The 24691-nt window shown below is 37.7% G+C and overlaps 2 protein-coding genes across 6 annotated transcripts in view; one reads left to right on the top strand and one right to left on the bottom strand.

The window, feature by feature from the left end:
• Positions 1–498: 498 nt before the first annotated feature.
• On the bottom strand, positions 499–22371 carry INTS12 (integrator complex subunit 12). Of its 2 annotated transcripts, none has more exons than XM_070791118.1 (7): positions 22247–22371; positions 15186–15350; positions 12483–12635; positions 11243–11430; positions 9632–9791; positions 4751–4897; positions 499–1186 (listed from the first exon to the last, which is right to left on the bottom strand). In XM_070791118.1, the coding sequence occupies exons 2-7, from the start codon at positions 15339–15341 to the stop codon at positions 602–604; spliced, it is 1389 nt and encodes a 462-aa protein (XP_070647219.1). In that variant the 5' UTR covers positions 15342–15350; positions 22247–22371; the 3' UTR covers positions 499–601. The 2 variants fall into 2 exon arrangements, with proteins under 2 accessions (XP_070647219.1, XP_070647221.1); XM_070791120.1 differs by having other exon boundaries at positions 22180–22320.
• A 46-nt stretch (positions 22372–22417) lies between these two features.
• The window catches only part of GSTCD (glutathione S-transferase C-terminal domain containing), a 151708-nt gene continuing 149434 nt past the window's right edge, over positions 22418–24691 (top strand). The window contains exon 1 of one of the 4 annotated variants that reach the window (XM_070791117.1): positions 22418–22631. In XM_070791117.1, the coding sequence (XP_070647218.1) occupies positions 22563–22631 (69 nt within the window). In that variant the 5' untranslated portion in view covers positions 22418–22562. The remainder of the gene's footprint in view (positions 22632–24691) is intronic. The other 3 variants (XM_070791116.1, XM_070791115.1, XM_070791114.1) reach the window with 3 other exon arrangements.

Genomic DNA, 24691 nt, shown 5'->3' with positions numbered 1-24691 from the left:
GACTCTGTGGGAGAGGGAGAGGGTGGGATGATTTGGGAGAATGGCATTGAAATACGTATAATATCATATATGAAATGAGTCGCCAGTCCAGGTTCGATGCATGATACTGGATGCTTAGGGCTGGTGCGCTGGGATGACCCAGAGGGATGGTATGGGGAGGGAGGAGGGTTCAGGATGGGGAACACGTGTATACCTGTGGCGGATTCATTTCGATATTTGGCAAAACCAATACAATATTGTAAAGTTTAAAAACAAAATAAAATTAAAAAAAATAATTATTGGGACTGTGTTAGAAGATGCATTTTTCTTTTTTTTTAATCTGCAGATGCACCAGTCTTCTGGGATTTCAGAAGTTTTTATTAAGAATTAGTCATTCTAATGATTGTTTTCACACACTATGAAAACTGTCAAAATAAAAATGTTAAAACAGATTTAAGATAAACATTTCCAAGTTTCACTAAATACTATTTAGCATTTTAAGGTAAGAAATAATAGAAATTTCATTATGAAGATTTTTATTAAATTATAGTATATTACAATTTATATCTTAATAAGATTTTAATCTTTAGGATAATATGATATAAAAACCTACTTGGCCACATTACTTCTTGAGTTTCTTTTGGGCAGCCTTCTTCTTGACCATCTGTAATCGCTTCATGGCATTGAGTTGTGATTCTTGTGAAGTTGGACCTTTAAGGGATGCCGACGGAGAGGTGCTCGGTTCGGAAGCGGTTTTGTTAGTGGTACTTCCACTAGGCCCTGATGTCCCACTATTTCCATTCCCACTGAGTTGGCTGCTGCTTCCTGGAACCAAACTACTTGGACTGGGAAGACCTACTTTGCTAACATTGTCACAACTAACTGAGCGACTAAGGCCAGTTTTGCCTAGAGTGAGAGGTGGAGGTGGTTTCAACGGTACAGTGGGGGAAGTGCTGTTACTGGAACCTATTTTGGAACCTATTCCCCCTTTGGATGTTGTTGCCAGACCAGTCAAACCCACGGGCTTCTGGTTAGCAGAAGAGGTAGCAGGTTTCCCGCTATTGTTTTGGGCTGCTGAACTCAATTTTGCTGTTGATGGACCAGCAGAAGTAGTTTTGGCTGCAAAAGCTGCCCATCCAATCAGGCCACTAGTTGCTGAAGAGGAAACATTGGTGCTAGAAGAATTTCCTGAAACGACTGTGGATGCCTAAAAAATATAAGATAAATATTAGAGGCAAGTATAATTAATACCTAATATTCTTAAATACATAAGAAGATTAATGGTTAAGACTTTTTATACAAAAATAGTGATCTTGGAAATTTAAATCATCAAAATTAAGTTCTGATAAACTGAAATGACAAAACACATAGAAGAAACCTATCCATAGCTAACGGTGCTACCATTTCCAAAGCAGGAGTTATGCTATGTCATATTCTTATTCTAATCATTTCAGAAAAAAATTTCCTTTTTGAGGACTGCTTCTAGATTCAGTCACAAGCCACATCAGAAAATCAGATTTAATGCTGTAAGTTGTTTTTCATGTAAAAAGGTTATTATTTAGCTTAGTAAAACATCTAATTCTTTAGACCTTGCTCCAGATGACTTGTGGATCAATTCAAAAAACAGAATCCACTCTTAATGGACAAAAATGCTTATGCCCAGGATACTCAGTAGATGTCTGAGATGAGATTTTGAACCTATTAAAAAAAAATTCCCCCTAAATTTTGAGCAAATACTTGCATATATACAGGTATACTGCATTAACTACATGAAATTATACAACTGGTGATAATACTAAAAACATTTCATAACTTTATTTTCCCAATTTATCCATGTTTCCACTGAAACTATCACAAAGAGATCCCTGTTTCAATATAAAGGATTTTTTATAAACTGCCTCAATAAGCTGCATAGTGACATTTTGGGCATGCCTGACTCACTCCCAGATTTATTCCTTAAAGGTGTAACACATATTAAATTTCTCTAATTAACTTCCTTGGACAGTCAAAAGCTAATAGAATACCAATGTCACTATATAAATACTGTTCTTCTTCATACAAAAACAATTTTTTTTCATATTAACATTTAGGGGAAAATGCACTTTGTTCAAATTGATTGTGAATTGAATTTTTCTATCTTATTTTCATGGGTCACAAAAGTGTTAAATATGTAAAAGATAAAAATCTTACAAATAGTATCTTACTTAATATGCTAATTATCATGCTTAAAATACACCCAATTATATTTTAGAACTGAATTCCGAATGAGTTGATAAAAATGCTTTTAGTTCTTACAAAGTAGTCTTCAGTGTTGTCTGCATTAAACATTATAAACCAATGAGAAAAATACTGAAAATAGAGGGCTCTGAGGTCTTTAGAAGAGGAAGGTCCAGATTATTGTTCACATACTGTGAAAAATGATAGGATTTTTTTAGTTACATCATATAATGACTATCTCATAAGGTTATGCAAAGAAGATAAACTTTACATAAATTGCAAATTCCTAGAGAAATGCATATATTTAATGAGAAAAAGATAGCCAAGGTAGCAAAGGACACAGGCGTAGTAAACTTAATTTTCAATTATAAAAGATGTTATTTTTTCCTTTTCTTTCTAATAAATATAAAACTGCCTGCCATTTGACTAAATGATCTTTCAATAAACTTTACAAAAGAAAACCCATCTAAAGTAATCAAAAAGACCAAAACTTATGAAGTACAAAGCAAGTTCTGTGTATATGACATTTTATTTTAATGGTTTGGTGTTACTGGTATTGCTTTTCAATTTATTAAATTTCATAGTAAACATTTATTCTATTTTATCAGAAAAATATCAAAACCTCTTAATCAGAACAAACATGACAGCCAAGGCCTTAATTTATTTGCTGCAAAATAATTTCATATTGAGTTTCCTAAAAATAAGCCTTGGTAGTAATAGGTTGGAGAAGGAGATGGCACCCCACTGCAGTACTCCTGCCTGGAAAATCCCATGGACGGAGGAGCCTGGTAGGCTGCAGTCCATGGGGTCGCAAAGAGTTGGACATGACTGAGTGACTTCACTTTCACTTTTCACTTTCATGCATTGGAGAAGGAATTGGTAACCCACTCCAGTGTCCTTGCCTGGAGAATCCCAGGGACGGGGGAGCCTGGTAGGCTGCCGTCTATGGGGTTGCACAGAGTCGGACACGACTGAAGCGACTTAGCAGCAGCAGTAATAGGTTAGTATAAAAATCTATCTGAAAGTAATTTAAGTATGAAATGAAATGAAAGTTGCTCAGTCGTGTCTGACTCTTTGCAACGCCATGGACTATAGAGTCCATGGAATTCTCTGGGCCAGAATACTGGAGTGGGTAGCCTTTCCCTTCTCCAGGGGATCTTCCCAAACCAGGGATTGAACCCAGGTCTCCCACATTGCAGGCAGATTCTTTACCAGCTGAGCCACAAGGAATATAGCAACTCTAATTATTTTCAATAAATTATTCTTACTTCTACTCTAGCTCACCAAGTCTCTATGTGATAAACCAATAAGGGCTATCCCTTGGATATCAACTCTTCCTTGGTGGTGGTAAAGTTGCTCAGTCGTGTCCGACTCTTTGCAACCCCACGGACTGTAGCCTACCAGGCTTCTCCATCCATGGAATTTTCTAGGCAAGAGTACTGGAGTGGGTTTCCATTTCCTTCTCCAGGGATCTTCCCTACCTAGGGACTGAACCCAGGTCTCCTGCATTGCAGGCAGACGCTTTACCCTCTAAGCCACCAGCTAAATTAAATTAAAAATGCTCTGCAAATAAAATTATCAGTACCTTTCTCAAGAGTACTTTATATTTATATTCTTGATTTTCACTACCTATAGCCAATTGGACAAGGCAATATCTTTAGAATTTTCTGGGAGTAACCTTTGAGAATCTGGAGCTAACATTTTTTCTTCCATCTTTAATATTCTGCTTAAAATTAGAATGTGTAACTCAATAAAAGCATTCCTTTTGTTATAAAATTAGATTAGAAAAATATTTTATCCTATGATATCAAAACGCCAGGATAATAATAATAATGTAGCATGATGTCAAGGAATGAGAAAGGTAATACTCTCACTAGATAATCTGGCCCTTTAGTATAGGAAAGAGCCACTTCATGGGAAAATTCATAATAATAGAAAGAAATAAGAGAAAGCAAGAAAACTTCAAATAGTCAATGAGTAGGGCGAAGAAAGCTCACAAATGATGTGAGGAGCAAAACTACTGCTACTGAGAACAAAGGCATTTGGAATTGAAACCAAATTCCTGAGGGCAGAATATTGGCTGACTACACAGGAATGATAACGAATGTTATCTTAGAATGCTCACAGATAGTTCCTAATCACGATAAAAAAAGAAACAGCAGAGTTCAAGATAATTACATAAATGTTCTCTTTCTACTTAATGTTGACAGTTTGCTGTTGTTTAGTCACTAAGTCATGTCCAACTCTTTTGCGACCCTATGGCCACAGCCCACAAGGCTCCTCTGTCCATGGGATTTCCCAGGTAAGAATACTGGAATGGGTTGCCATTTCCTTCTTCAGGGGATCTTCTGGACCCAGGGACGGAACCCTTGTCTCTTCATTGGCAGGCGGATTTTTTACCACTGAGCCACCAGGGAAGCCAACGTTAATAGTAATACAGTCTTAATTTCCAACATATGGCCATTTAGTCTACAAAGTTCCTGATTAATGTTTTCAAGTAACTAAGTCAACTAAATTTAAATCCAATCTTAGATAAAAATAGAATGTACTATACCTTGACTTCTGATCTCTTAAATGCTAGAAAAGTTGTCTCTGGTTTGAGTTTAGTTTCTGGTTTCTTAACCAATGGATCTTTAACAGCTGGAGCTACAGAAACAACTGTGGGGGCTGGTTTCTGTGGTGGTTTCTGAGTTTTCTGAGCCTGCAAAAATCAGTGTTAAAATTAAATTAGCTACAAAGTCTTAGTTAAATGTACAAAAAGACAATAAAATCTACCACAGGACTCCTCAATGAACTGTAATATAGATAAACATTTAACATTAAAAAAATACAACATTGTGATGACATGGAAAATATAAACTCTTGGACAAATTATTTTATCATATCAATTAATGACTTTATAGATTTTATTAGTTTCTAAACTGTAAAGATAACATGAGGTTTTAAAAATTATGCAGACTGGAGTTAATTAAATATTTTAACAAAACAGTCCAAAATCATTAAAAAGAAAACGAAAAAAACCATATAAACATTTTCAGTTTTATTTTGACCAACAATTGATCTTTTTCCTTTATATTAGGTACTTTACTAAATTCTCTTGTACATGAATCATTTTTTAGTTTATTCTTTAGTGTTTTCCAGCTAGATAATATTAACTATACAAACGGAATAGTGTAGTGTTCGAGAGGACAGCTTTTGGAATCAAACAGAACTAAAATTAAAGCCCAGCTCAACTACTTCCCTATCTATGTTACCTCAGGTAAAATATGTAAATTTCCAGAAGTCTCATTTTTCATCTGCAAAATGTGGATAAAATCTTCTGTTCTAAAGGAGGGTTATGAGAATGCAGTGATTATGTAAGAGTTTACACAGTGTCTGGTACATGTTAAGTGCAGATAATAACAGTTACTATTCATTCATCATCATTATTTACAAATGGTAAGAAAACAAACTTTTCTTACTGATTCCAGAAGAACACTTCTCTATTAGGTGAGTAATGGTGCTCCCAGCCATTCCACTGTTTTTGACAATCCTAATAAACGTCACGCAAGACTATACCAAAAACTTTATTAATGATGTGCTCCCATTTCTGGAAATTTGAATGTTTTATCTTTGTTTAGACTTTCTTGTGCTATGATTTGCCATATAATATATTTTCACCCTTAAGTCTCAGTTCATCCCATTTTTTATATTACATATTTTCCACATGAAAGTATACCTACTTTCAGACATCAGTTATAAAGCAACACTTAGATCAAGAATATTATAAAGAATGCTGGAAGATATCTATGGTAAAATATCTACTACCAAGAAAGATTATCATACCTTGTACTGCAAACCATGTTATGAAAATGTAGCCTTCAGAGTATCAGGAGTACATGGTATTCTAATCTTACACTTTCCCCCACCCACATCAGTAGATGAGGTTAGACTCTGAAGACCGACCTAACTTGTATGGTTTAGTAGATGAAGATTCATTACTATGAAGCTCAGAAAGAACCTCTGCCTAGGAGATCATGTTTGGATCTTCTTCTGCTTCCTGGCTATTTCACCTACCCATCTTAGAACCTAAGAGATACCCAAAACCCTCTGCTCTTTGCTGGTATACTAGTTTAGGGAACTAGGATATTATCACTGATTCAGTATTGCTCAACAAAGGCACTCTAATTTTTTTATTGGGAGACTGACTCACATAGTGTAGAATGTATGAAATTTACCACTCAAGGCAATATGGCCAGTACAGTAACAATCAAAAATACCACCTACTTCTGTTACTGCTGAGTAGGAGTGTGTTGCCACCTTAGACTGAGAACCACTGCAATTAGTCATGAGTGCTGGGGCAAATCCCATTGCCTGGTAGAAAGAAAATTGCAGAACTAAAGAATAACTCTGGACCCTGCCACCCACTATCACACCATTCTTATCTCTGTCTTCCCATCTTTCTGTACTGTAGAACCTGCCATAGTTGAATAAATTAGTGCAAGGGGAAAGAGGATATAAGATGCTTTTTAAGGTATCTTTGAGATACCTTGGAGCAATAACCAATGCACATATGAGAACCGCACTGAAAGCAATTCAGTTTAGCATCCCTTCCATTTCCAAACCCCTTTCTCTCACTAAAGCTTGTGTTTCCTGGATCCCGATCTTCAGGTTCACTTCAGATCACGCAGTTGGTATTTCCCCAGGTCCATTCTTGGTGTATTTAATCATGCTCTGACGTTGGTCATTCAGCACTTGACTCTTGGACATACAGACTGAACTTCTTGACTGCTGATTTCTGGCCCAAATCTGTATTTCCTCTATTTTTATGTATCTTAAAATGAAACAACAGAATGTGGGATGTGTCCAGTCCTGAGCTCTGCTCTGGTGCTCTGTCAGTGAATGAGACTTGCTCTTAATACAAATTAATTAGGCATTTAATTTGCAAAGTTGATAAAGAATAAAATGTATCAGGATGAGGAGAAGCTGAGAAACAGGACATATGGGAACATGAAAGTTCACCACATACTCAGGAAATGAACCATTTGGTTTTATGTGGCCACAGTATGTGGTATATATGGTGAAGTGGTGGGAAGAGAAGGATACAAAGGTAGAACTGGGTCAAAAAGAGAAGGTCCATAATCCACCCTAACAAGGATAACTTCATTACATAGGTAACTGAGAGCCACTGGGCACACTTAAACAGATAAAGTTAGGTAATTATTGTAGAAGAATATTCTATTTGTAGTGTATAAAGTGGACTAAAGCGAATCAAGGAGCTAACACAACAGCAAGAAATGAGCGATTTGTGGAACAGGGTAATAAAAGTGAAATGAGCAGATCTGTGAAATACATATGGGGTAGAATTAACAAGTTTGGTAAACAAAGGGATGTGGATTTAAGAGAGGCATCAAGGATAATATTATCAGTTCAGGCAAATGAGGAAAAACTGAGTGGAGAAGAAAACAATTTTAATTTAAAAAATATTGCACTTGAAGTAACTGTAGGATATCTGGTCATCTGCCAAAATTCACTTCAGAAAGAGGGTAAGAACTATAAATATAGATTTGGTATGAGTTAACTCACAAAATATAAGGGAGAAAAACGTAGGAGAGAACAGCACTTACTTTATTGAGAGACTTATAATAAAATAATAATAAACCTTGAAGCTATGTTAAAGAAAGATCACTATCACAAGTTATTTATTTTGACTAGCAATACTTAGTGACTACTTGTGCCAAAGTGCTGGAACGTACTATTCTGCTCACCCGTAATTACTTGGGTTGAAGTCCTGGAGGGTAGTTTAAGTAATAAACTAAATAAAAATCAGACAGAGCAGAAAAAATACTGTACCATGTCACAGAACTTTCTTGTTACAAACAAAGTATAAATACTACTGAAATTTTATTACTTTTCATAGGAATAAAAACATAACCTATTTCTGATTTAGTGATTAAAATTTCTTTTTATTTAACTAAGTACTTCTGACTTTAAAAAGATATATTTGGTCACAAAAATTTATGTAGAAATTGACTTGGTTAACAATATGAGAACTCTTCTATAAAAAGTCCTTAATCTTCTGGAGAAAGCTATAATTCAAAAAAATACAGGCACTCCTATATTCACAGCAGCACCATTTACAATAACCAAGACATGGAACCAACCTACATGTCCATCAGCAAAGGAGTGGATCAGCCCATGGAATTCTCCATGCCAGAATACTTGAGTGGGTAGCAGTTCCCTTCCGTGGTAGCTACCAGGGAAGCCCCAAAGATATAGTATAGACATATACAACGGACTATTAGTCAGCCATAAAAAAGAACAAAAGAATGCCATTTGCAGCAGTGTGGATGGACCTAGAGATTATCATATAGGAGAAGCAAGTCAGACACAGAAAGACAAATGTCGTATGATAATCACTTCTACGTGGGATCTAAAATATGACACAAATGAACTTATTCATAAAACAGAAACAGACTCATAGAGAATAGACTTGTGATTGCCAAAGGGGTGGGAGCGTGAGGTAAGGATGGACTGGAAAGTCGAAATTAGCAGACAAAAATTATTATGTATAGGATGGATAAACAACAAGGCCCTACTGTATAGCACAGGGGACTATATTCAATATACAGGATCACTTTGCTGTACATCAGAAACCAACATGATAAATCAACTGTACTTCAGTAAAAAATGGAGTAGCCATCATGGTCAACAAAAGAGTCTGAAATGCAGTACTTGGATGCAATCTCAAAAACGACAGAATGATCTCTGTTCGTTTCCAAGGCAAACCATTCAATATCACAGTAATCCAAGTCTATGCCCCAACCAGTAACACTGAAGAAGCTGAAGTTGAACGGTTCTATGAAGACCTACAAGACCTTTTAGAACTAACACCCAAAAAATATGTCCTTTTCATTATAGGGGACTGGAATGCAAAAGTAGGAAGTCAAGAAACACCTGGAGTAACAGGCAAATTTGGCCTTGGAATACGGAATGAAGCAGGGCAAAGACTAATAGAGTTTTGCCAATAAAATGCACTGGTCATAACAAACACCCTCTTCCAACAACACAAGAGAAGACTCTATACATGGACATCACCAGATGGTCAACACCGAAATCAGATTGATTATATTCTTTGCAGCCAAAGATGGAGAAGCTCTATACAGTCAGCAAAAACAAGACCAGGAGCTGACTGTGGCTCAGACCATGAACTCCTTATTGCCAAATTCAGACTTAAATTGAAGAAAGTAGGGAAAACCACTAGACCATTCAGGTATGACCTAAATCAAATCCCTTATGATTATACCACACATTTATACTATATAAACAAGCATTAAAATAATCAGCTTATAAGATTTTTTTCAATAGCATAAATGTTCAGATTTTTATCTTAACAACCACATATTAACAAAGAAAAGGACAGAGATTGTTTAAAACAGAGAAAAGTAATTCCTACCATTCTTTTCATTTGTCTGGTACATCGGGCACAATACCACACAAGGCGAGGGTCAGTCACTTCCTTGTCTGTCACCTGGGGCTTATGGCAATCTTGGTGGTAGAGATTATGGCATTCCTGACATTCTACTAATTGGTTACCGGATGCCACTGTCATTTGCCTACGAAAATATATCATTAGATATGACACTTATTTGAATGCAACAATTTAAAGCCACTCTAGGGTTCTTCTGGTGAAGTTTGATATCTTAAAGATATATCAGAGAAGCCAAACAGCAAAATAACAAATCCCAATGTGTAGCCTGCACAAACAATTCATTTCTTTTAAAGGTTATGTTTAACCAGTAAGAAATATATAAGGCGACTTAGACTAAACTTGGCTATATTCTTCTTCTTAGCATTTTCCATTGTAATTTTTTTCCTTTTCCCAGAAGGCAGTAGACCTTGGCTCATCCTCCAACAGTCTCATAACATCTTCTTTGTACCTCTATTAAATTCCTTTATATTTGTTGCCTACATATTGTTCTATTTTCTTCATTAATACACGAGTGGCCTAAAGGTAGAAAATGAACCTAATTATCTACAGTGCCTAGCACATTACTACACAGACATGGGGTGCTCCATAAATAAATGTCTTAATTAACAAAATAGAATGTATTAATAAGTGTATCAAAAAGGTAAAAATTGCAACAGCAACAGCCTCAGACCATCATAACAAATCCTCTTATGGAGGATTACAATTACTAGTTCTTTCCCCCTTATTACTTTACCATTTATTTCTTTACATGAAAATGGCAACCCTTACAGTAGATAAAGGTTGAAATAAACAAATATATGTTAAAGCAATGAAGCTCTAACAAAATAATCCTATTAAGAAGTACATTAACTGATGCTGTATAATGTTCACAAAATTTTAGAGCTATGTGTTCAGTCCCATGCACCAGAATTTAATATTTTCATGAAGCGAATAACAGGAAAGGTGACAATCTCTTCTACTGTGCCAGGCAATGAAAGTTATTAACAACTAAAGACGGAGACCCTGGTATCAAGGAATTTAAAATCTAATTATTCTTATTTTTAAGATGAATCTTCTACTAAGCAGAATTATCTATTTTTATAATTATGCATCCATGTTTCACAACAATTCTCAGAATAACCTACATGATCCATTAATTTCATTTTCCTTATCCTTAGGAAAAGATTTAATGCTATTTTAGAAAATGGTATAACCGTTTACTTTATAAATTCTATGAACACTTCAGGAAAAAAAAAAGCAACATAGTCTTCTTAAAAAGAAAGGTGGAAATAATTTAGTCTGCTAAACAGTGTCTCACTAAAAATTAAAGAAATAAGTGCTTTTACTCTAGAAGCCAAGAATGCAGAAAATGTTATTATAACATAACTGATTATAAAGATACCTGTTAGTAATATAAATTTTTGACAAATTTATTAGACATTAAATTGCCACATGGGCAGTTTATCTCCTATCCACCTCCAAATAATGTAAACGGAATTTAAAAAACACCCAACGATTGGTCTATTTTTTTTCTTTTTAAAATTGTTTGTTCTTTACAAAGAAACAAAAGAATCTATGTGGCAAGGTACAACTTACCTACAAACAACACAGGCCAATCCCATCTCCATGGCAAAATCATCAGCACTGGTCTCCTCAAAGCTGGAAAGGTCAGCCATGGCTAAATCCTTGCTGGTTTGGACAGTGATGGGAGAGGACCGTGTCTCTGGTTTCTCCAGTCTAGGTTTCTTTGGGACATCAGCTCCTTCAGTGATGTCTGATTTCATCTATAAAAGGCACCCAATCAAAAAGTAACACATTAAAATGAACTTTAAATCACTGAGAGATGTACAAGACAGACAGTGTGCAATGACCAAGTCCACTCCGCAGACACTTTCACATAGTTAGGGACAAAAGCACGCACTAAAGACCCGTAGAAGATGTATAAGAAATTCGTACTCAGTATGTTAGAAGAATCCAACAAGGTAAAAAGAAACAAATCAGAACAGTTCAGCATACATCTGTATCTCTCTTTGTACTCTTTTATTCATTAAAGAATCATGGAAGTTCAATGGATTTACTTACACTGCCCTCCTACCCACCACTGGATGCTTTGAATTGAGAAGCCACAGCACTAATAAGGATATTTTTAAGGCTATTTTAAAATATTTTAAATTATGAACTAATAATATTTTATATTGAAAAGAAATGAATAATGAACTTCCACTAGTAACTCAGGCTTAACACATTGCCATATTTGTTTCAAAGCAAATTCTGGCTCCTTTCTTTAAAATATAAAGAGAACAATATAATATAGGTAATAAAGAGCCAGTACTTAGAAAAAGTATGGAAACACAACCCCTTGAGGGCAGGTATTACTAAAGTTTTTTTAAATGTTTTTTTTACTAAGTTCTAAAATCCTAATAATTAACCATGTGCAGAAATCATTCACAGTAGACAATCCAAGAGTTTTCTGTAACCCTGTTAAAGTACATGCTTTTCTGCAAATTTCATGTCTAGTGATTTACATCTTTATTCTTTCCTTGCCATCTTTTCTTTTCAACAACTGTTCAATATAAAATATTTGAGTTATAGATTAAAGTTTACACATGAAATTAGTATATCTTCTAGGGCTCAAATATTTGTTGACAATGATTTCAATAAACGGTTCTAAAATGTTTCTAAATTTTAATTAAAAAAATCCATAATAACCAAAATATATTTCCTGAGTGATTATTTTTTTTACACTTTTTTTACACACTTTTACCAATTATTATATACAAAAAGTAAGCAAAAAACAACTGATTGATTGATTTACTAGAGTAAAGCAAAATCTTACTTTATCAGCAGGTCTCTTTTCACCTTCCTTTTTTACCTTCTCAGTTGTGAGAACCTTGCCATTATTATTGCCAGAAGGAAGACTAGATGATGTTTTGGGCTCCTGCTTAACAGAAACAGTTTTTGTGCTTGAAATTTTGGGTGGCTCCACATCCTGTATATGAAATTAAAAGATACCTATAAAGAAATATTCAGACTAGTATATTATTAAAAACAAAACCAGATCACAAATCTAAATTATCAGTTAAAAATTAAGACATCAAATGTGCCAACATATTGTGTCTTTTTCTTCAATAAGTTTCACTATATGGTTTCACATTTGTGAGCCATCACTACAATTAATATAATGAACATATTCATCATCTTGCCAAGTTTCCTTGTTGCCGTCTATAATCACTCTTAGAGGCAGACATTCTAGAAAACTAAGACACCCATTCTCAGGAAACTACTGATCCATCTTCTGTAACTATATAGGTTGCATTTCCTAGAAATTTTCATAAGTGGAATCATGCAGGATATACTTTTTCTGGCTTTTTCACTCAGTATATTTACTCTGAGATTCATGAATGTCACTGAGTGTAACAAAAGTTCCCTCCTTTTGTCGCTGAATAGTACTCCATTGAACAAATATACCATGATTTGTTTATTCATTTACCTACTGCCGGACTACTGGGTTGTTTCCAGTTTGGGGCTATTACAAATAAAGATGTTACGAACATTCACGTACAAACCCTTACATGGACACATACTTTAATTTCTTTAGAATAAATGTCTAGGAGTAGGATGTCTGGATTGTATGGTAGGTTTATGAATAACTTTTTAAGAAACTATCAAACCATGTTCCAAAGTGGTATACCATTTTATATTTTCATCAGGAGTACCTGAGAGTCCCAGTTCCTATCTTCAAATCCTCACCAATACCTGGTATGGCTAATCTTTTTAATTTTAGACATTTAATAGATATGTATGGCATATCATTGTAGATTTAATTTACATTTCTCTAATGGCTAAAAATGTAAGGGCAGGAGACGTTTTAGTTGCAACCAACTTCTCATGTACTTTAACAAATGCGCTTCCTTCTGTTTTAGAATCAAAATACTGCTTCTTGGGGCTTCCCTGGTGGTCCAGTGATTATGAATCCACCTGCCAATTCAGGGTACATGGGTTCAGTCCCTGGTCTGGAAGATCCCATATGCCATGGAGCAACTAAGCCCTGGCGTCACAACTACTGAGCCCACACACTAGGGCCCATGAGCTGCACCTACTGAAGCCCTGCGCCCTGGAGGCTGCACTCCGCAACGAGAGAAGATACTGCAGTGAGAAGCTGATGCACAGCAATGCAGAGTAGCCCCTACCTGCCACACTTAGAGAAAGCCTGAGTGCAGCAGTGAAGACCCAGTGTGGCCAAAAGTAAAATAAGTAAATAAATTTTTAGAAAAATACTGCTTCTTTAGTAATAATAGGAATTTCCTATTTGGACAATATCAATACTCGGAGCAGAACAAATTTGTTAGTGCATTTTGTTGAATTTTATTAATTTGGTTGGTTTGAGCTCGCCGAACCTTCAGAATGAGAATGGTAAAATAAATGATGGCTCCACTATTCAAAGGACAATAAAAAGGTCTGAGAATACGAGAGCTTATTTTGAAAGAAGGCCTGGAGGAAAACATCACTGCTTACTTGGGCACTGAGTCTGGGACTCGGCCCTGTCTTGAGTTTGAGATTCTGGATTAGACTGAGCTAGTCAGGTAGCTTGGTCTTCTCCTTATCAGTTTGGTATCCAGGTGTTCATAGACCTGGGTGACTCGAAGTTTCAAGGCTAGAGTTTTAGACAGGTTTGAAAGAATGTCTTAGGTAGGTATAAAGAATATAGTAAGAGCTGTCATTCACTAAGAGCTTATTATATACCAGGCAGACACTACACTAGGTGTAGTGTACCAATGTTCTTTATTTCTTTTAATGTTCATTACTTTGCAAGGTAGTTCTCATTATCCTCATTTTACTAATAGAGAAACAGATGCTGGGTGAAATGAAGTTACTATGTACCTCAGTTTCCTTATTGTAAAATAAAAATAAATAATACCTATCTCAAAGGATCATTATCACAATTAAAATTAATTATACACCTATATCACTGAGAAAAGTACCTAGGACACAGTAAATGTTCAAGATATGTTACCTGTCATCACACTAGTAAGACGTAAGCTGGGATTTAAAACAGATCTGTCTGGTTCCAAAATGTATATTCTTTTCATAGAAAGCTGCTTGGCCACTTTGTTTGCAATGGGAGTTACATAGTTCTCACAGTTTATCCATACCTCCTTTTTCCCTTAAATTATCCTATCTATATGTAATTCACTTCATTGTAGAATTCTTGCCCTTTTATTTTTTTGCCCCTAAAACATTAGAGAATAATTACAAGCTATGGTTTCATTCAGCAGATTAAAAAAATCCTAATCATAAAGAATTAAAATTATAATACATAAGTGGGTTTCTATACACAGAAAATAGTAGAACAAAATATTGTCCACTCTCAGCTAACTTTTCTATACAGTGGAATAGTTCTCTGAAAGCTTGAGAAAGAAAAGAACACTGTAAAGTTCTTCATGCCACAAGGGAAGATTATCTGGCAGACTGTTTTGAGATGGTCTAAACATTAAAGACTTTACAGAACTCCCTCCAAGCCTCTAATTCAGTTATATACCTTTTGAGATGGACGGTAACTTGAATCAATGCCCCGAGCCAAAGATTCATCAAGTAGTGTTTTTAGCTTTTCAGCAGAATCTTTACTCTTTGAATGTAAGAAGCCTAATGCTTTCAAAAATATGGGATCAAGTTCCAAGTTCACTGCAGCAGCCATCCCAAACACCTGAAGGAAAAAAAAAAGAAGGTAATTTACAGACAATGGGCAATTACCTGTCGAAATTTATCTGTCTTGTTCTGTTTAAATGTATTACTGTGCACCTGATACAAAATTCAAACTGTCTAAAAGGTTATTACAGATACATTTCCTTCTTATCCCTAATTGGAATTATCTAGTTCTCTTCTCCTAAAGTGAGAGTATTATCAGCTTTCAGACAAGCTCCTGCTCTTCACAGAGCCTCTTCCTAATATAGTTTTCAAATAATACACTTATAATTTAGTACAGAGAAACTTGATGTGTTTAGGTCAAGTTTACAGTATATCAAAATTTCTTCTCTCAAACCTTATTTATACACCCCTCACCCCCCACACACAGACTGGGGGAAGGGTGTCACGGGAGACAACAGTTAGAGCATACATTAAGCAATAAGCTATAAAAGTTAGTGCTGAAATTTTAACCTCAGTTATCTTTTTTTGCCTCCTTAGTCCTCAGTCCCAATCTTGAATGCCTCAGAAAATACACTTATGATAATTTTATTGCATCACATTTAGCTTGTGGTATCTCATGCATTAACCTATTTTTAAAAAGCAAAGTCTGTGACAAATGGTGCCAAAAGATATATATATATATATGGCCTATGATATTCTCTGTGCCCTAAGGAGCTTAAAAAATAGTGAAGATATACATCAAAGGCTTATGAAATTCTAAAACATTAAAAAGTTTTCTTTTCAGTTAATACCAATGCTATTATGTTGTTTTATTTTTGGTGTCACTTTTTAAAATACTTCTCCAGGCAAGGAATTATTAAAATAAAAATGTATACTTTGTATTCAATCCTTTGATCAACATTCTAGAGCTTGAAACTGTCTTCTGTCCTTGAGGTTAATACTGTAATAATGCAACACACTTGTACTTGCTAGAGTTAGGGATCTGTCAGCAATTCCACAGTAATCTCTCATTTTCAGGGATTTATAAAGCCATTAAAACTTGCTGTAGGTTTAATCTTGGTATATGAAAGACCACCCTGAAAATGGATTTTGTTTGTTCCTTCCCTATCTACCTTCCTCCTAATACTTCTTCAGTTTTTATAGGAAACACACATACACACACTCCGAATGGTTTTTTTTTTTTAAAGAAGGTATAAGATACCCCTCTGATGGCCACAAAATTATTGTCAAATTCTGTGCTCTACTCAATCACCCAAGAGCAGGGGTCCAAAGCTCAATATTAAAAGAAAAATAATCTACCTCAAACAGTTGTATGGGTAATAATTTAATAAAAATTGAGAAGCAACCTCTGTTACTTCTTAAGACTGTATTATTACATACATTACCCATATATAATGATAGGTACAGAAAGGTGTACTTTTTTTTAATTATTCATGAGGAGAAAAGTGTTCCTCATTAAAATGTCCACAATGAAAAGGAGTGAAGTTGCCACTCCTCCTGAGTGCACAAGGAAACACAGCCTAGACTTTCTACTGACTTAAGTTTTTATAGCTCAGGAACACAGTAGTTTACTTATCCAGAGAAGTCTGTATTTTGAGGTGCTGAAAGGACTGAAACTTAGAAGAATCCTTTTAATATACTAGAAAAACCATTACTTCAAACTTCTATGTTGAAAATTAGAAGCAAAGTATTTCTATAATCACAGATAGAAAAAGGTTTATATTACAGATTAGGTAACAAGAGCCAGCACCTCGTCTTTTACATCTCCCCCACTGGCAGGTAAATTCTTGACTACCAGCACCACTTGGGAAGCCCGTATAATTGGTAGCTAAATACATACATAAAGAAGTGTACTTACTTTTTTACTCATGGAATAAATGGTGAGAAAAGTTTGGAGACCAATGGGTTAGCCTTTCTAGCAATTTCCAGTTTCCCTTTTCCTATTATATATACATAATGGTTACTTTAAGGTACAAACTTACTTCCCCCTTGAAAATCCCTCCAGTACTTATTTAGCTCAGGGCTTCCCAGGTGGCGCCAGTGGTAAAGAAATTGCCTGCCAATTCAGGAGACATAAGAGTGATGGGTTTGATCGCTGGGTTGAGAAGATCAACCATGGGGGAGGGCATGGCAACCCACTCCAATATTCTTGCCTGGAGAATCGCACGGACAGAGGAGCCTAGCAGGATGTGGTCCGTGGGGTTGCAAACAGTTGGACAACGAAGTCAGACAATGAAGCACGCAAGCATGCACTCATTCAGCTCAGTCCTTCCCCCCTCCACGTTAATTTCATTGCTAGCTCCCCAGCATCTTCTAGCCCCTACTTATTACCAACATATTCCCCTAGCTTTTTCCATAGTTTTCTCAAGCACTCCTTTTATTGCTTTACCTTGACTATCCGCTCTCCCCGCCTCCCATACACACAGACTTCACCTGTTTTACAGCCTTCCCAAGTAGTGAGTTGTTCCTATTCAAAGACCAAACAGAAGTCTACAGAGACCTTACTCCGTATTGCTGTTTGAGGGAGAATACTCCGACCATCATTGATCAACATCGTCTCTTGAAACCACACCTGCATGTTCACTGTTGCTAATGGACAGAACATTTGTACCAGGTTCATCTTCTTCCTCTCCCCCTTGCCATTATCTCTGGTAATTTTAGCGTCTATACTGGTGTTCTTCTCCAAATTCCTGTGCTAGGTTTATTTAGATCTTCAACCTCAAAGAGCTTCATCTTTAGCTACTGAAACCTGGAACTCACAACTCTTCTCTTTGACTACAGTCAATTCTCCTTTTTAACTACAATCTTCCACCACTCTACTAATCTCTTCTACTGCTTTGACCCAGGAACCTCTTCAGGGTACCAAGTAAATTTTTCTTTCTTTTAAAAATTTCTTTACTCCCATCCACCTGTACTTTGAATTTATAGAGGCCTCCACTTTTTTGTTTCCTCTGCTTCCTCTTTATTAGCACTTTCTCGACCCAACTTCTGTTCCCCATCCAACAGAAAAAAACAGGAGTTGGGCCTAAAATAAAACACTCATCATTATATGTTTTATCCTTTATTCTTTTGCTTACTACCTTACTTTCCCTCTCCAGTTTCTATTGCCTTCTCCGGTTTCTATTACTTCTCCTTTCTTACTGGCAAATACACATTAGTAATCCTCTGTATGTAGACTCTGAATAGCGTGATGAAGTCACACGCCAGCTTGGCCCATCCCATGTGGGATGTGAATTATCCCTTTGTCCAGTGAATCCCATCTGTTAGTCACTAGCCAGCTCGGTTATCAGACTGGCTGCCAGGGTACTGCAGTGCTTGTGTTCATGTTACCTTATTATTATTTATTTAATGGCCCCAAAGAGCCAGAGTAGTAAGGCATACAATTCAGATATGCCAGAGAAGCTGCAAAGTGCATCCTCTAAGTGAAAAGGTGGATGTTTTCAACTTAATAAGAAAAAAGTTATATGCTCATATAATGAGGTTGCTAAAATCTATGTAAGAACAAGTCTTCTATTTGTGAAATTGTGAAGAAGGAAAAAGAAATTTGAGCTAGTTTTGCTATTGTACCTCAAGCTGTAAGAGTTATAGCCATGGCACATTAAGTGCTTAGTTAGATTGGAAAAGCCATTAAATTTGTGGGTGGACATGAACAGAGTATGTGTTCAAACCGACAGAAATGCGTTGGGCCAGAAAGCATTGAGCATCTACAAAAACTTCAGCAAGGGATCCCCTGAAATGAGTGACACCAGCCATTTACTGAAAGTAAGAGATGGTTACATAGATTTGGGTTTAGACTGAAAAATATATAAATTACTGGAGAGGCTATGTCTGCCAATGAAGAACCCACTGTCACATTTCAGGCAGAGTTAAAGAAGCTGAAGGGAGAGACTATGTTCACATAACTTTTATTATGGTATGTTGTTATAATCATTCTATTTTATTATCAGTTGTTGTTAATCTCTTACTGTGCCTAATTTATTAATAAAACTTTATCACAGGTATGTATGCAGGAAAAAAAATGGTATATATAGGGTGTGGTACTATTTATGGTTTCAGGCATCCACTGGAGATCTTGGAACATATCCTACATGGATAAGAAGGGACTACTGAATAGTGAAAGAAATTTCTTTTTCTTCTATGGTCCTAAAGAGGTCAGCAACTGTGGTGTAAATCTATCACTCAGTAATGCTGGCCAAGAGAATTCACTGTCTCTTTCAAAAACCTTTCTTTTCCATGAGAAACACTCAGCTTTTCTGGTTTTCCTTTTCTATCTCAGGCTCTTCTTTCTGTGGGTCATCTTTTCAACTCCATTGATCTTGGTATTGCCGAAGTAATTGTGTCCTCGTCTAGTTTCTTTAGTTCTGCTACCAGTTTCCTATTTGGTAATCTTTATATATCAGGTTTTCAACTAGCAACTGTAGACAGATGATTTCATACGTTTACTCCCAGTCCATCTCTCTTAAGCTTAAACCCCATATTTCCAACTGCTTAGTAGACATATCTAACTGGTTGCCCTAATGTATCTCAAGTTCAGCTATGATTGAATTTGAAATTATGAATATCTTCCCCCCAAATTTCCCTGTCCTGCACTTTCAATAAATGACACACTCTCCATTAATCAGGTCTGAGGCCTAAACCTTTGCTCACTGAGTCCTTCCCCATTCCTTATTCTGAACAATCAGCAGGCCTTTCCTGTGAATTCTGAGTCTGCAACATTTCTCACATCTGTTCCTGCTTTTCATTTCCAAGGCTATTACTCAGATTCAGGTTTTCACTTGCTTTTTGTACTACAGTAATACTCTGGTTATTCTCCTTGACATCAAGACAGTTGCCATATTAATGTTCCTGCAACACATTTTCTTTCTTTCTTCTTTGAAAATTAAGGCAACCCACTGCCTTAAGCCTAACTTCTTGGCCTACCATTAAGAAAGATTCAGTAACTGGCACAAAAACTTTAAGTCTTCATTCCTAGATTTTCAGTAGGGCAGAGTCATTAGCTGGGCTTGCTGCTGCTGCTGCTAAGTCGCTTCAGTTGTGTCCAACTCTGTGCGACCCTATAGATGGCAGCCCATCAGGCTGCCCTGTCCCTGGGATTCTCCAGGCAAGAACACTGGAGTGGGTTGCCATTTCCTTCTCCAATGCATGAAAGTGAAAAGTGAAAGTGAAGTCGCTCAGTCGTGTCCGACTCTTTGCGACCCCATGGACTGCAGCCTTCCAGGCTCCTCTGTCCATGGGATTTTCCAGGCAAGAGTACTGGAGTGGGATGCCATCGCCCTCTCCGGCACCATCTTCTTCTTCTCTTCTTCTCAATTTGTCTGTCTGAGAAGCATTTTACCTTTTTTTATATTTCCAAATCCTATCAAGACCTGGTTCAAATACTACTTCTCATAAGGACTTTACTCATAGCTAGTGTTCTGCTCTATTCCCTGGACTACGAATCCTGCTCTCCAAGGATATCTAGCAGTGCATTCTCATGGTATGGGAGTTTTCTACCTTGAACCACACTTTTTAATTTTTTTGGACATTTGTTATATTCTCTATAAAACTCTCAGTACTGTAAGGGGAGAAGCTATCCTTTTTGCCTGTGTGTGTTTGTGTGCTAGATGGCTTCACTGGTGGCCAACTCTACGTGAACCTATGGACTGTAGCCTGTCAGGCTCCTCTGTCCATGGGATTCTCCAAGCAAGAATACTGGAGTTGATTGCTATGCTCCCTTCCTATCTTTGTTGCCTACCATTTTGCTATTTTGCAAAGTACCACAATATAATGGCCACAGAATTATTAGAGGTCAAAGTATAATGATCTTTTCTCTGCTTCTACACAGTTCTAAACATTTCCAAAGTCCCTTAACAAAAAGCGACAAAAAAGAAACTCAGAGCCATCCCCACTGCCTCGCCCTGGCCCAAATCCTAAAACATCAAAAAGGGAAAGGCAGTACAAAACAAAAACACCTCTTTCAAGACTGGGGACTTGTACAGTGTTCCTATCTGCAATACTCTCTTGCCAATCCTTTGTCTGGTTTAAATTTTTTAATCTCACTAGGCTGTAAACTCCATGCAAGCAGGGACTTGTTTTAGTCACTGTTATATACCTAGTGCTTGGAACTTAACAGACGCTCACAACTATTTGTTGAGTCATTGAACTAGGTTTCGTTTAAATGTCACTTTTGAGGGCTTCTGTGATTTCTCCAAACTAAGTTGGGTATTCATATATTAATATATGCTTTCCTCTAGATTCCATTTCCCACTCAACACGCCAATCTTTTTTTTTTTTTTTTTTTAACACGCCGATCTTAAAAGAAGTGCAAAGTTGGTCTTCATGTGAACGAGATGCAGGAAACTGACCCTATTCACACAAAGTGCAATATTAGGGTTGTCATCACAGAACGGCTCTAGATAGCTTTGCCTCTTCATCTTTGCAAGCTCTTGTAACCCATCCCTTCAAAGATGCTACCCTTTTTATTCCTTCACCGAGTTCTTGGCCCTAGGTTATACTGATATCTTAGGCACACGTCCGGAAACACAGGTGAGGCGGAAAGACCTTGATTCCAAACCAATCAAGTGACAGAGAATCTAAACAGTGACCAGAGAGGCGCAGAACAAGAATGCCAATATTTTGACCAAAGTCGTGACACACCCAAGGCCTATGACAAGTGATCCGGAGAGGTGAGAGGCAGACAGAAGAAGCTGTACAGAGAAGTCGCCAAAACCTGCCAAGGAAGGTCCGAGAAAGGGTTCCAAGGACCTAGTCCCTGGGGCTTACTCTCCGAGGAAGCACGACCCTCGTTGTAAGGAGAAAGCGGTCAGCCTGGGCACTCGACCGCCTGTAGACGGCGAAGTGAGAGGGAGCGAGAAAACTCTTAAGACCCCACGGAACTACTCTCCCACCTCGCCCCTCGCGGAGGTCTGAAGCCCCTGAGAGTCGGCTGAGAGCCGGCAGCAGGTCACTACTCACTATTCACCGCTCCGCCCAGCTGCTCCGTCCGTTGCCGGTGGCCTGGCGAACCGGTGCCAACACCACCAGTCCGCTCCGAGAGCGGAAAAACAAAGGTTCCCGCAGGAGGCTCGGCTGGGGAACGTTTTGACTGTGCGACGGTAGGAAGTGACGTGACCCTCTCTTTCCGGTCCGCCGGATTATGAATGACGGTCGCCGCCACCGCTTCCTTGAAGCGCTCTGCGTTCTTTCTCTCGTGGCCTCGTTGGCAGCGAGTGGTCAGCAGACGAAGACTCCCTGAAGTGGCCTCGGGAAACTCGGCTCGGGCGGGGCTGGAATGCGCTGGCGGCCCCTGTCGCCTACCCACTCACGCACCCTCCCTGCCTGGCCGCGCCTCTGCGACCAGGTAAGGAGGGCGCAGTCCCCGTGACCCCGAAAAACCGCCTCTTAGCATAGGGGGAAACAGGATGCACCATGCGGGCAAGGGTGGGAAGGCTCCCGTCCCCTTCCCAGTTTTTCCAAGATCAGTGGCCGTGGCTTTCTCTGACAGTGGAATGGAGCAGCTTCCAGCTGCAGCAATCTAAGGGGTCGTTTGCCATGTGCTGCTAGGTTTGTGTGTGGACTTCGCTGATGGCTCAGACGGTAAAGCGTCTGCCTACAATGAGGGAGATCTGGGTTCAACTCCTGGGTCGGGAAGATCTCCTAGAGAAGGAAATGGCAACCCACTCCATTATTCTTGCCTGGAAAATCCCATGGATGAAGGAGCCTGGTGGGCTACAGTGCATGGGGTCACACAGAGTCGGACACGATTGAGTGACTTAACGTACTCAATCAAGTTTGTGTAGATTTCTTGGATCGTCTTGAACTTTTTTTTTTTTTTTTTTTGAAACTTAGTTTTCTCTCCCAGCCCTACCTCGTTGGAGAAAGCAGTTGTCTGTGAATATTAGCAAACTGTTGCTCCAATGAACTTGCTTCATTTGGGGCCATTTGCTTCTATTCCATCATCAAAGCTGTGTTTCACTTTGGTTTAGGATTAGGTGACTTGGTTTTTTTTCTTCATTCTTAATGTCATGATCCTATCTTGGATATCAAGAAAATGCCAACACTTAATAATACATCTTGGCAAAAGTATTGCTAGAGGAGATCGAGTACTTTTTTCCTAAGCTTATCTAGAAACAGTGTTTAAAAGGGAACATGCAAAAGCAGGCAACAACTAGTAGTATGACAATTTAAACTTTAACCATGGTCATTTAAATAATGTGGAATAAAATCTTTGTTATAAATACCACCGAGTAATTTGCTGTCATATTGAGTAAATCAAACATCAAGCTATGTGACTTTTTTTTAACTCCCTGGTGAGTACTATTTGTAGTTGTTCAGTTTCTAAGTCGTGTTACACTCTTTGCAACTCCCACGGACTGCAGCACACCAGGCTTCCCTGTCCTTCACTATCTCCTGGAGTTTGCTCAGATTTACGTCCTTTGAGACAGTGATGCTATCTAACCATGTCATGCTCTGCCACCCCCTTCTCCGTTGCCTTCAGTGTTTCCCAGCATCAGAGTCTTTTCCAGTGAGTCAGCTCTTCACATCAGGTGGCCTAAGTATTGGAGTTTCAACTTTAGCCTCAGTCCTTTCAATGAATATTCAGGGTTGATTTTCCTTAGGATTGACTGGTTTGATCTCCTTGCAGTCCAAGCGACTCTCAAGAGTCTTTTCAAGCACCACAGTTCAAAAGTATCAATTCTTCAGCTCTCAGTCTTTGTTATGGGTCCAACTCTCAAATTCATACATGACAACTGGAAAAAATGCTAGCTTTGACTATATGGACCTTTGTCAGCCAAGTTATGTCTCTGCTTTTTAATATGCTGTTTAGGTTTGTCACAGCTTTCTGTCCAAGTGTCTTTTAATTTCATGGCCGCAGTCACCATCTGCAGTGACTTTGGAACCCACAAAAATAAAATCTGTCATTGCTTTCTCTTTTTCCCCTTCTATTTACTATGAAGGGATGGGACCCAATGCCACGATCTTTTTTTTTGAATGTTGAGCTTTAAGCCAGCTTTGTCACTGTCCTCTTTCACCCTCAAGAGGCTCTTTAGTTCCTCTTTGCTTTCTGCCATTAGAGCTTTTTGAATGTTGAGCTTTAAGCCAGCTTTGTCACTGTCCTCTTTCACCCTCAAGAGGCTCTTTAGTTCCTCTTTGCTTTCTGCCATTAGAGCGATATCATCTGCATATCTGAGGTTGTTGATATTTCTCTTGGCAATCTTGATTCCAGCTTGTGAGTCATCCAGCCTGGCACTATATGCAGAGTACTCTGCATATAAGTTAAATAAGCAGGGTGACAATATACAGCCTTGATATACTTCTTTCCCAATTTTGAATCAGTCTGTTGTTTCCATGTCTGGTTCTAACTGTTGCTTCTTGACCTGCATAGAGGTTCCTCGGGAGGCAGATAAGGTGATTTGGTAT

This window comes from Bos indicus, chromosome 6 (genome assembly GCF_029378745.1).
Source record: "Bos indicus isolate NIAB-ARS_2022 breed Sahiwal x Tharparkar chromosome 6, NIAB-ARS_B.indTharparkar_mat_pri_1.0, whole genome shotgun sequence".
NCBI lineage: Eukaryota > Metazoa > Chordata > Mammalia > Artiodactyla > Bovidae > Bos > Bos indicus.
The sequence above is the reverse complement of the archived record's forward strand: the minus strand, read 5'-3'. Positions and strand labels throughout refer to the sequence as shown.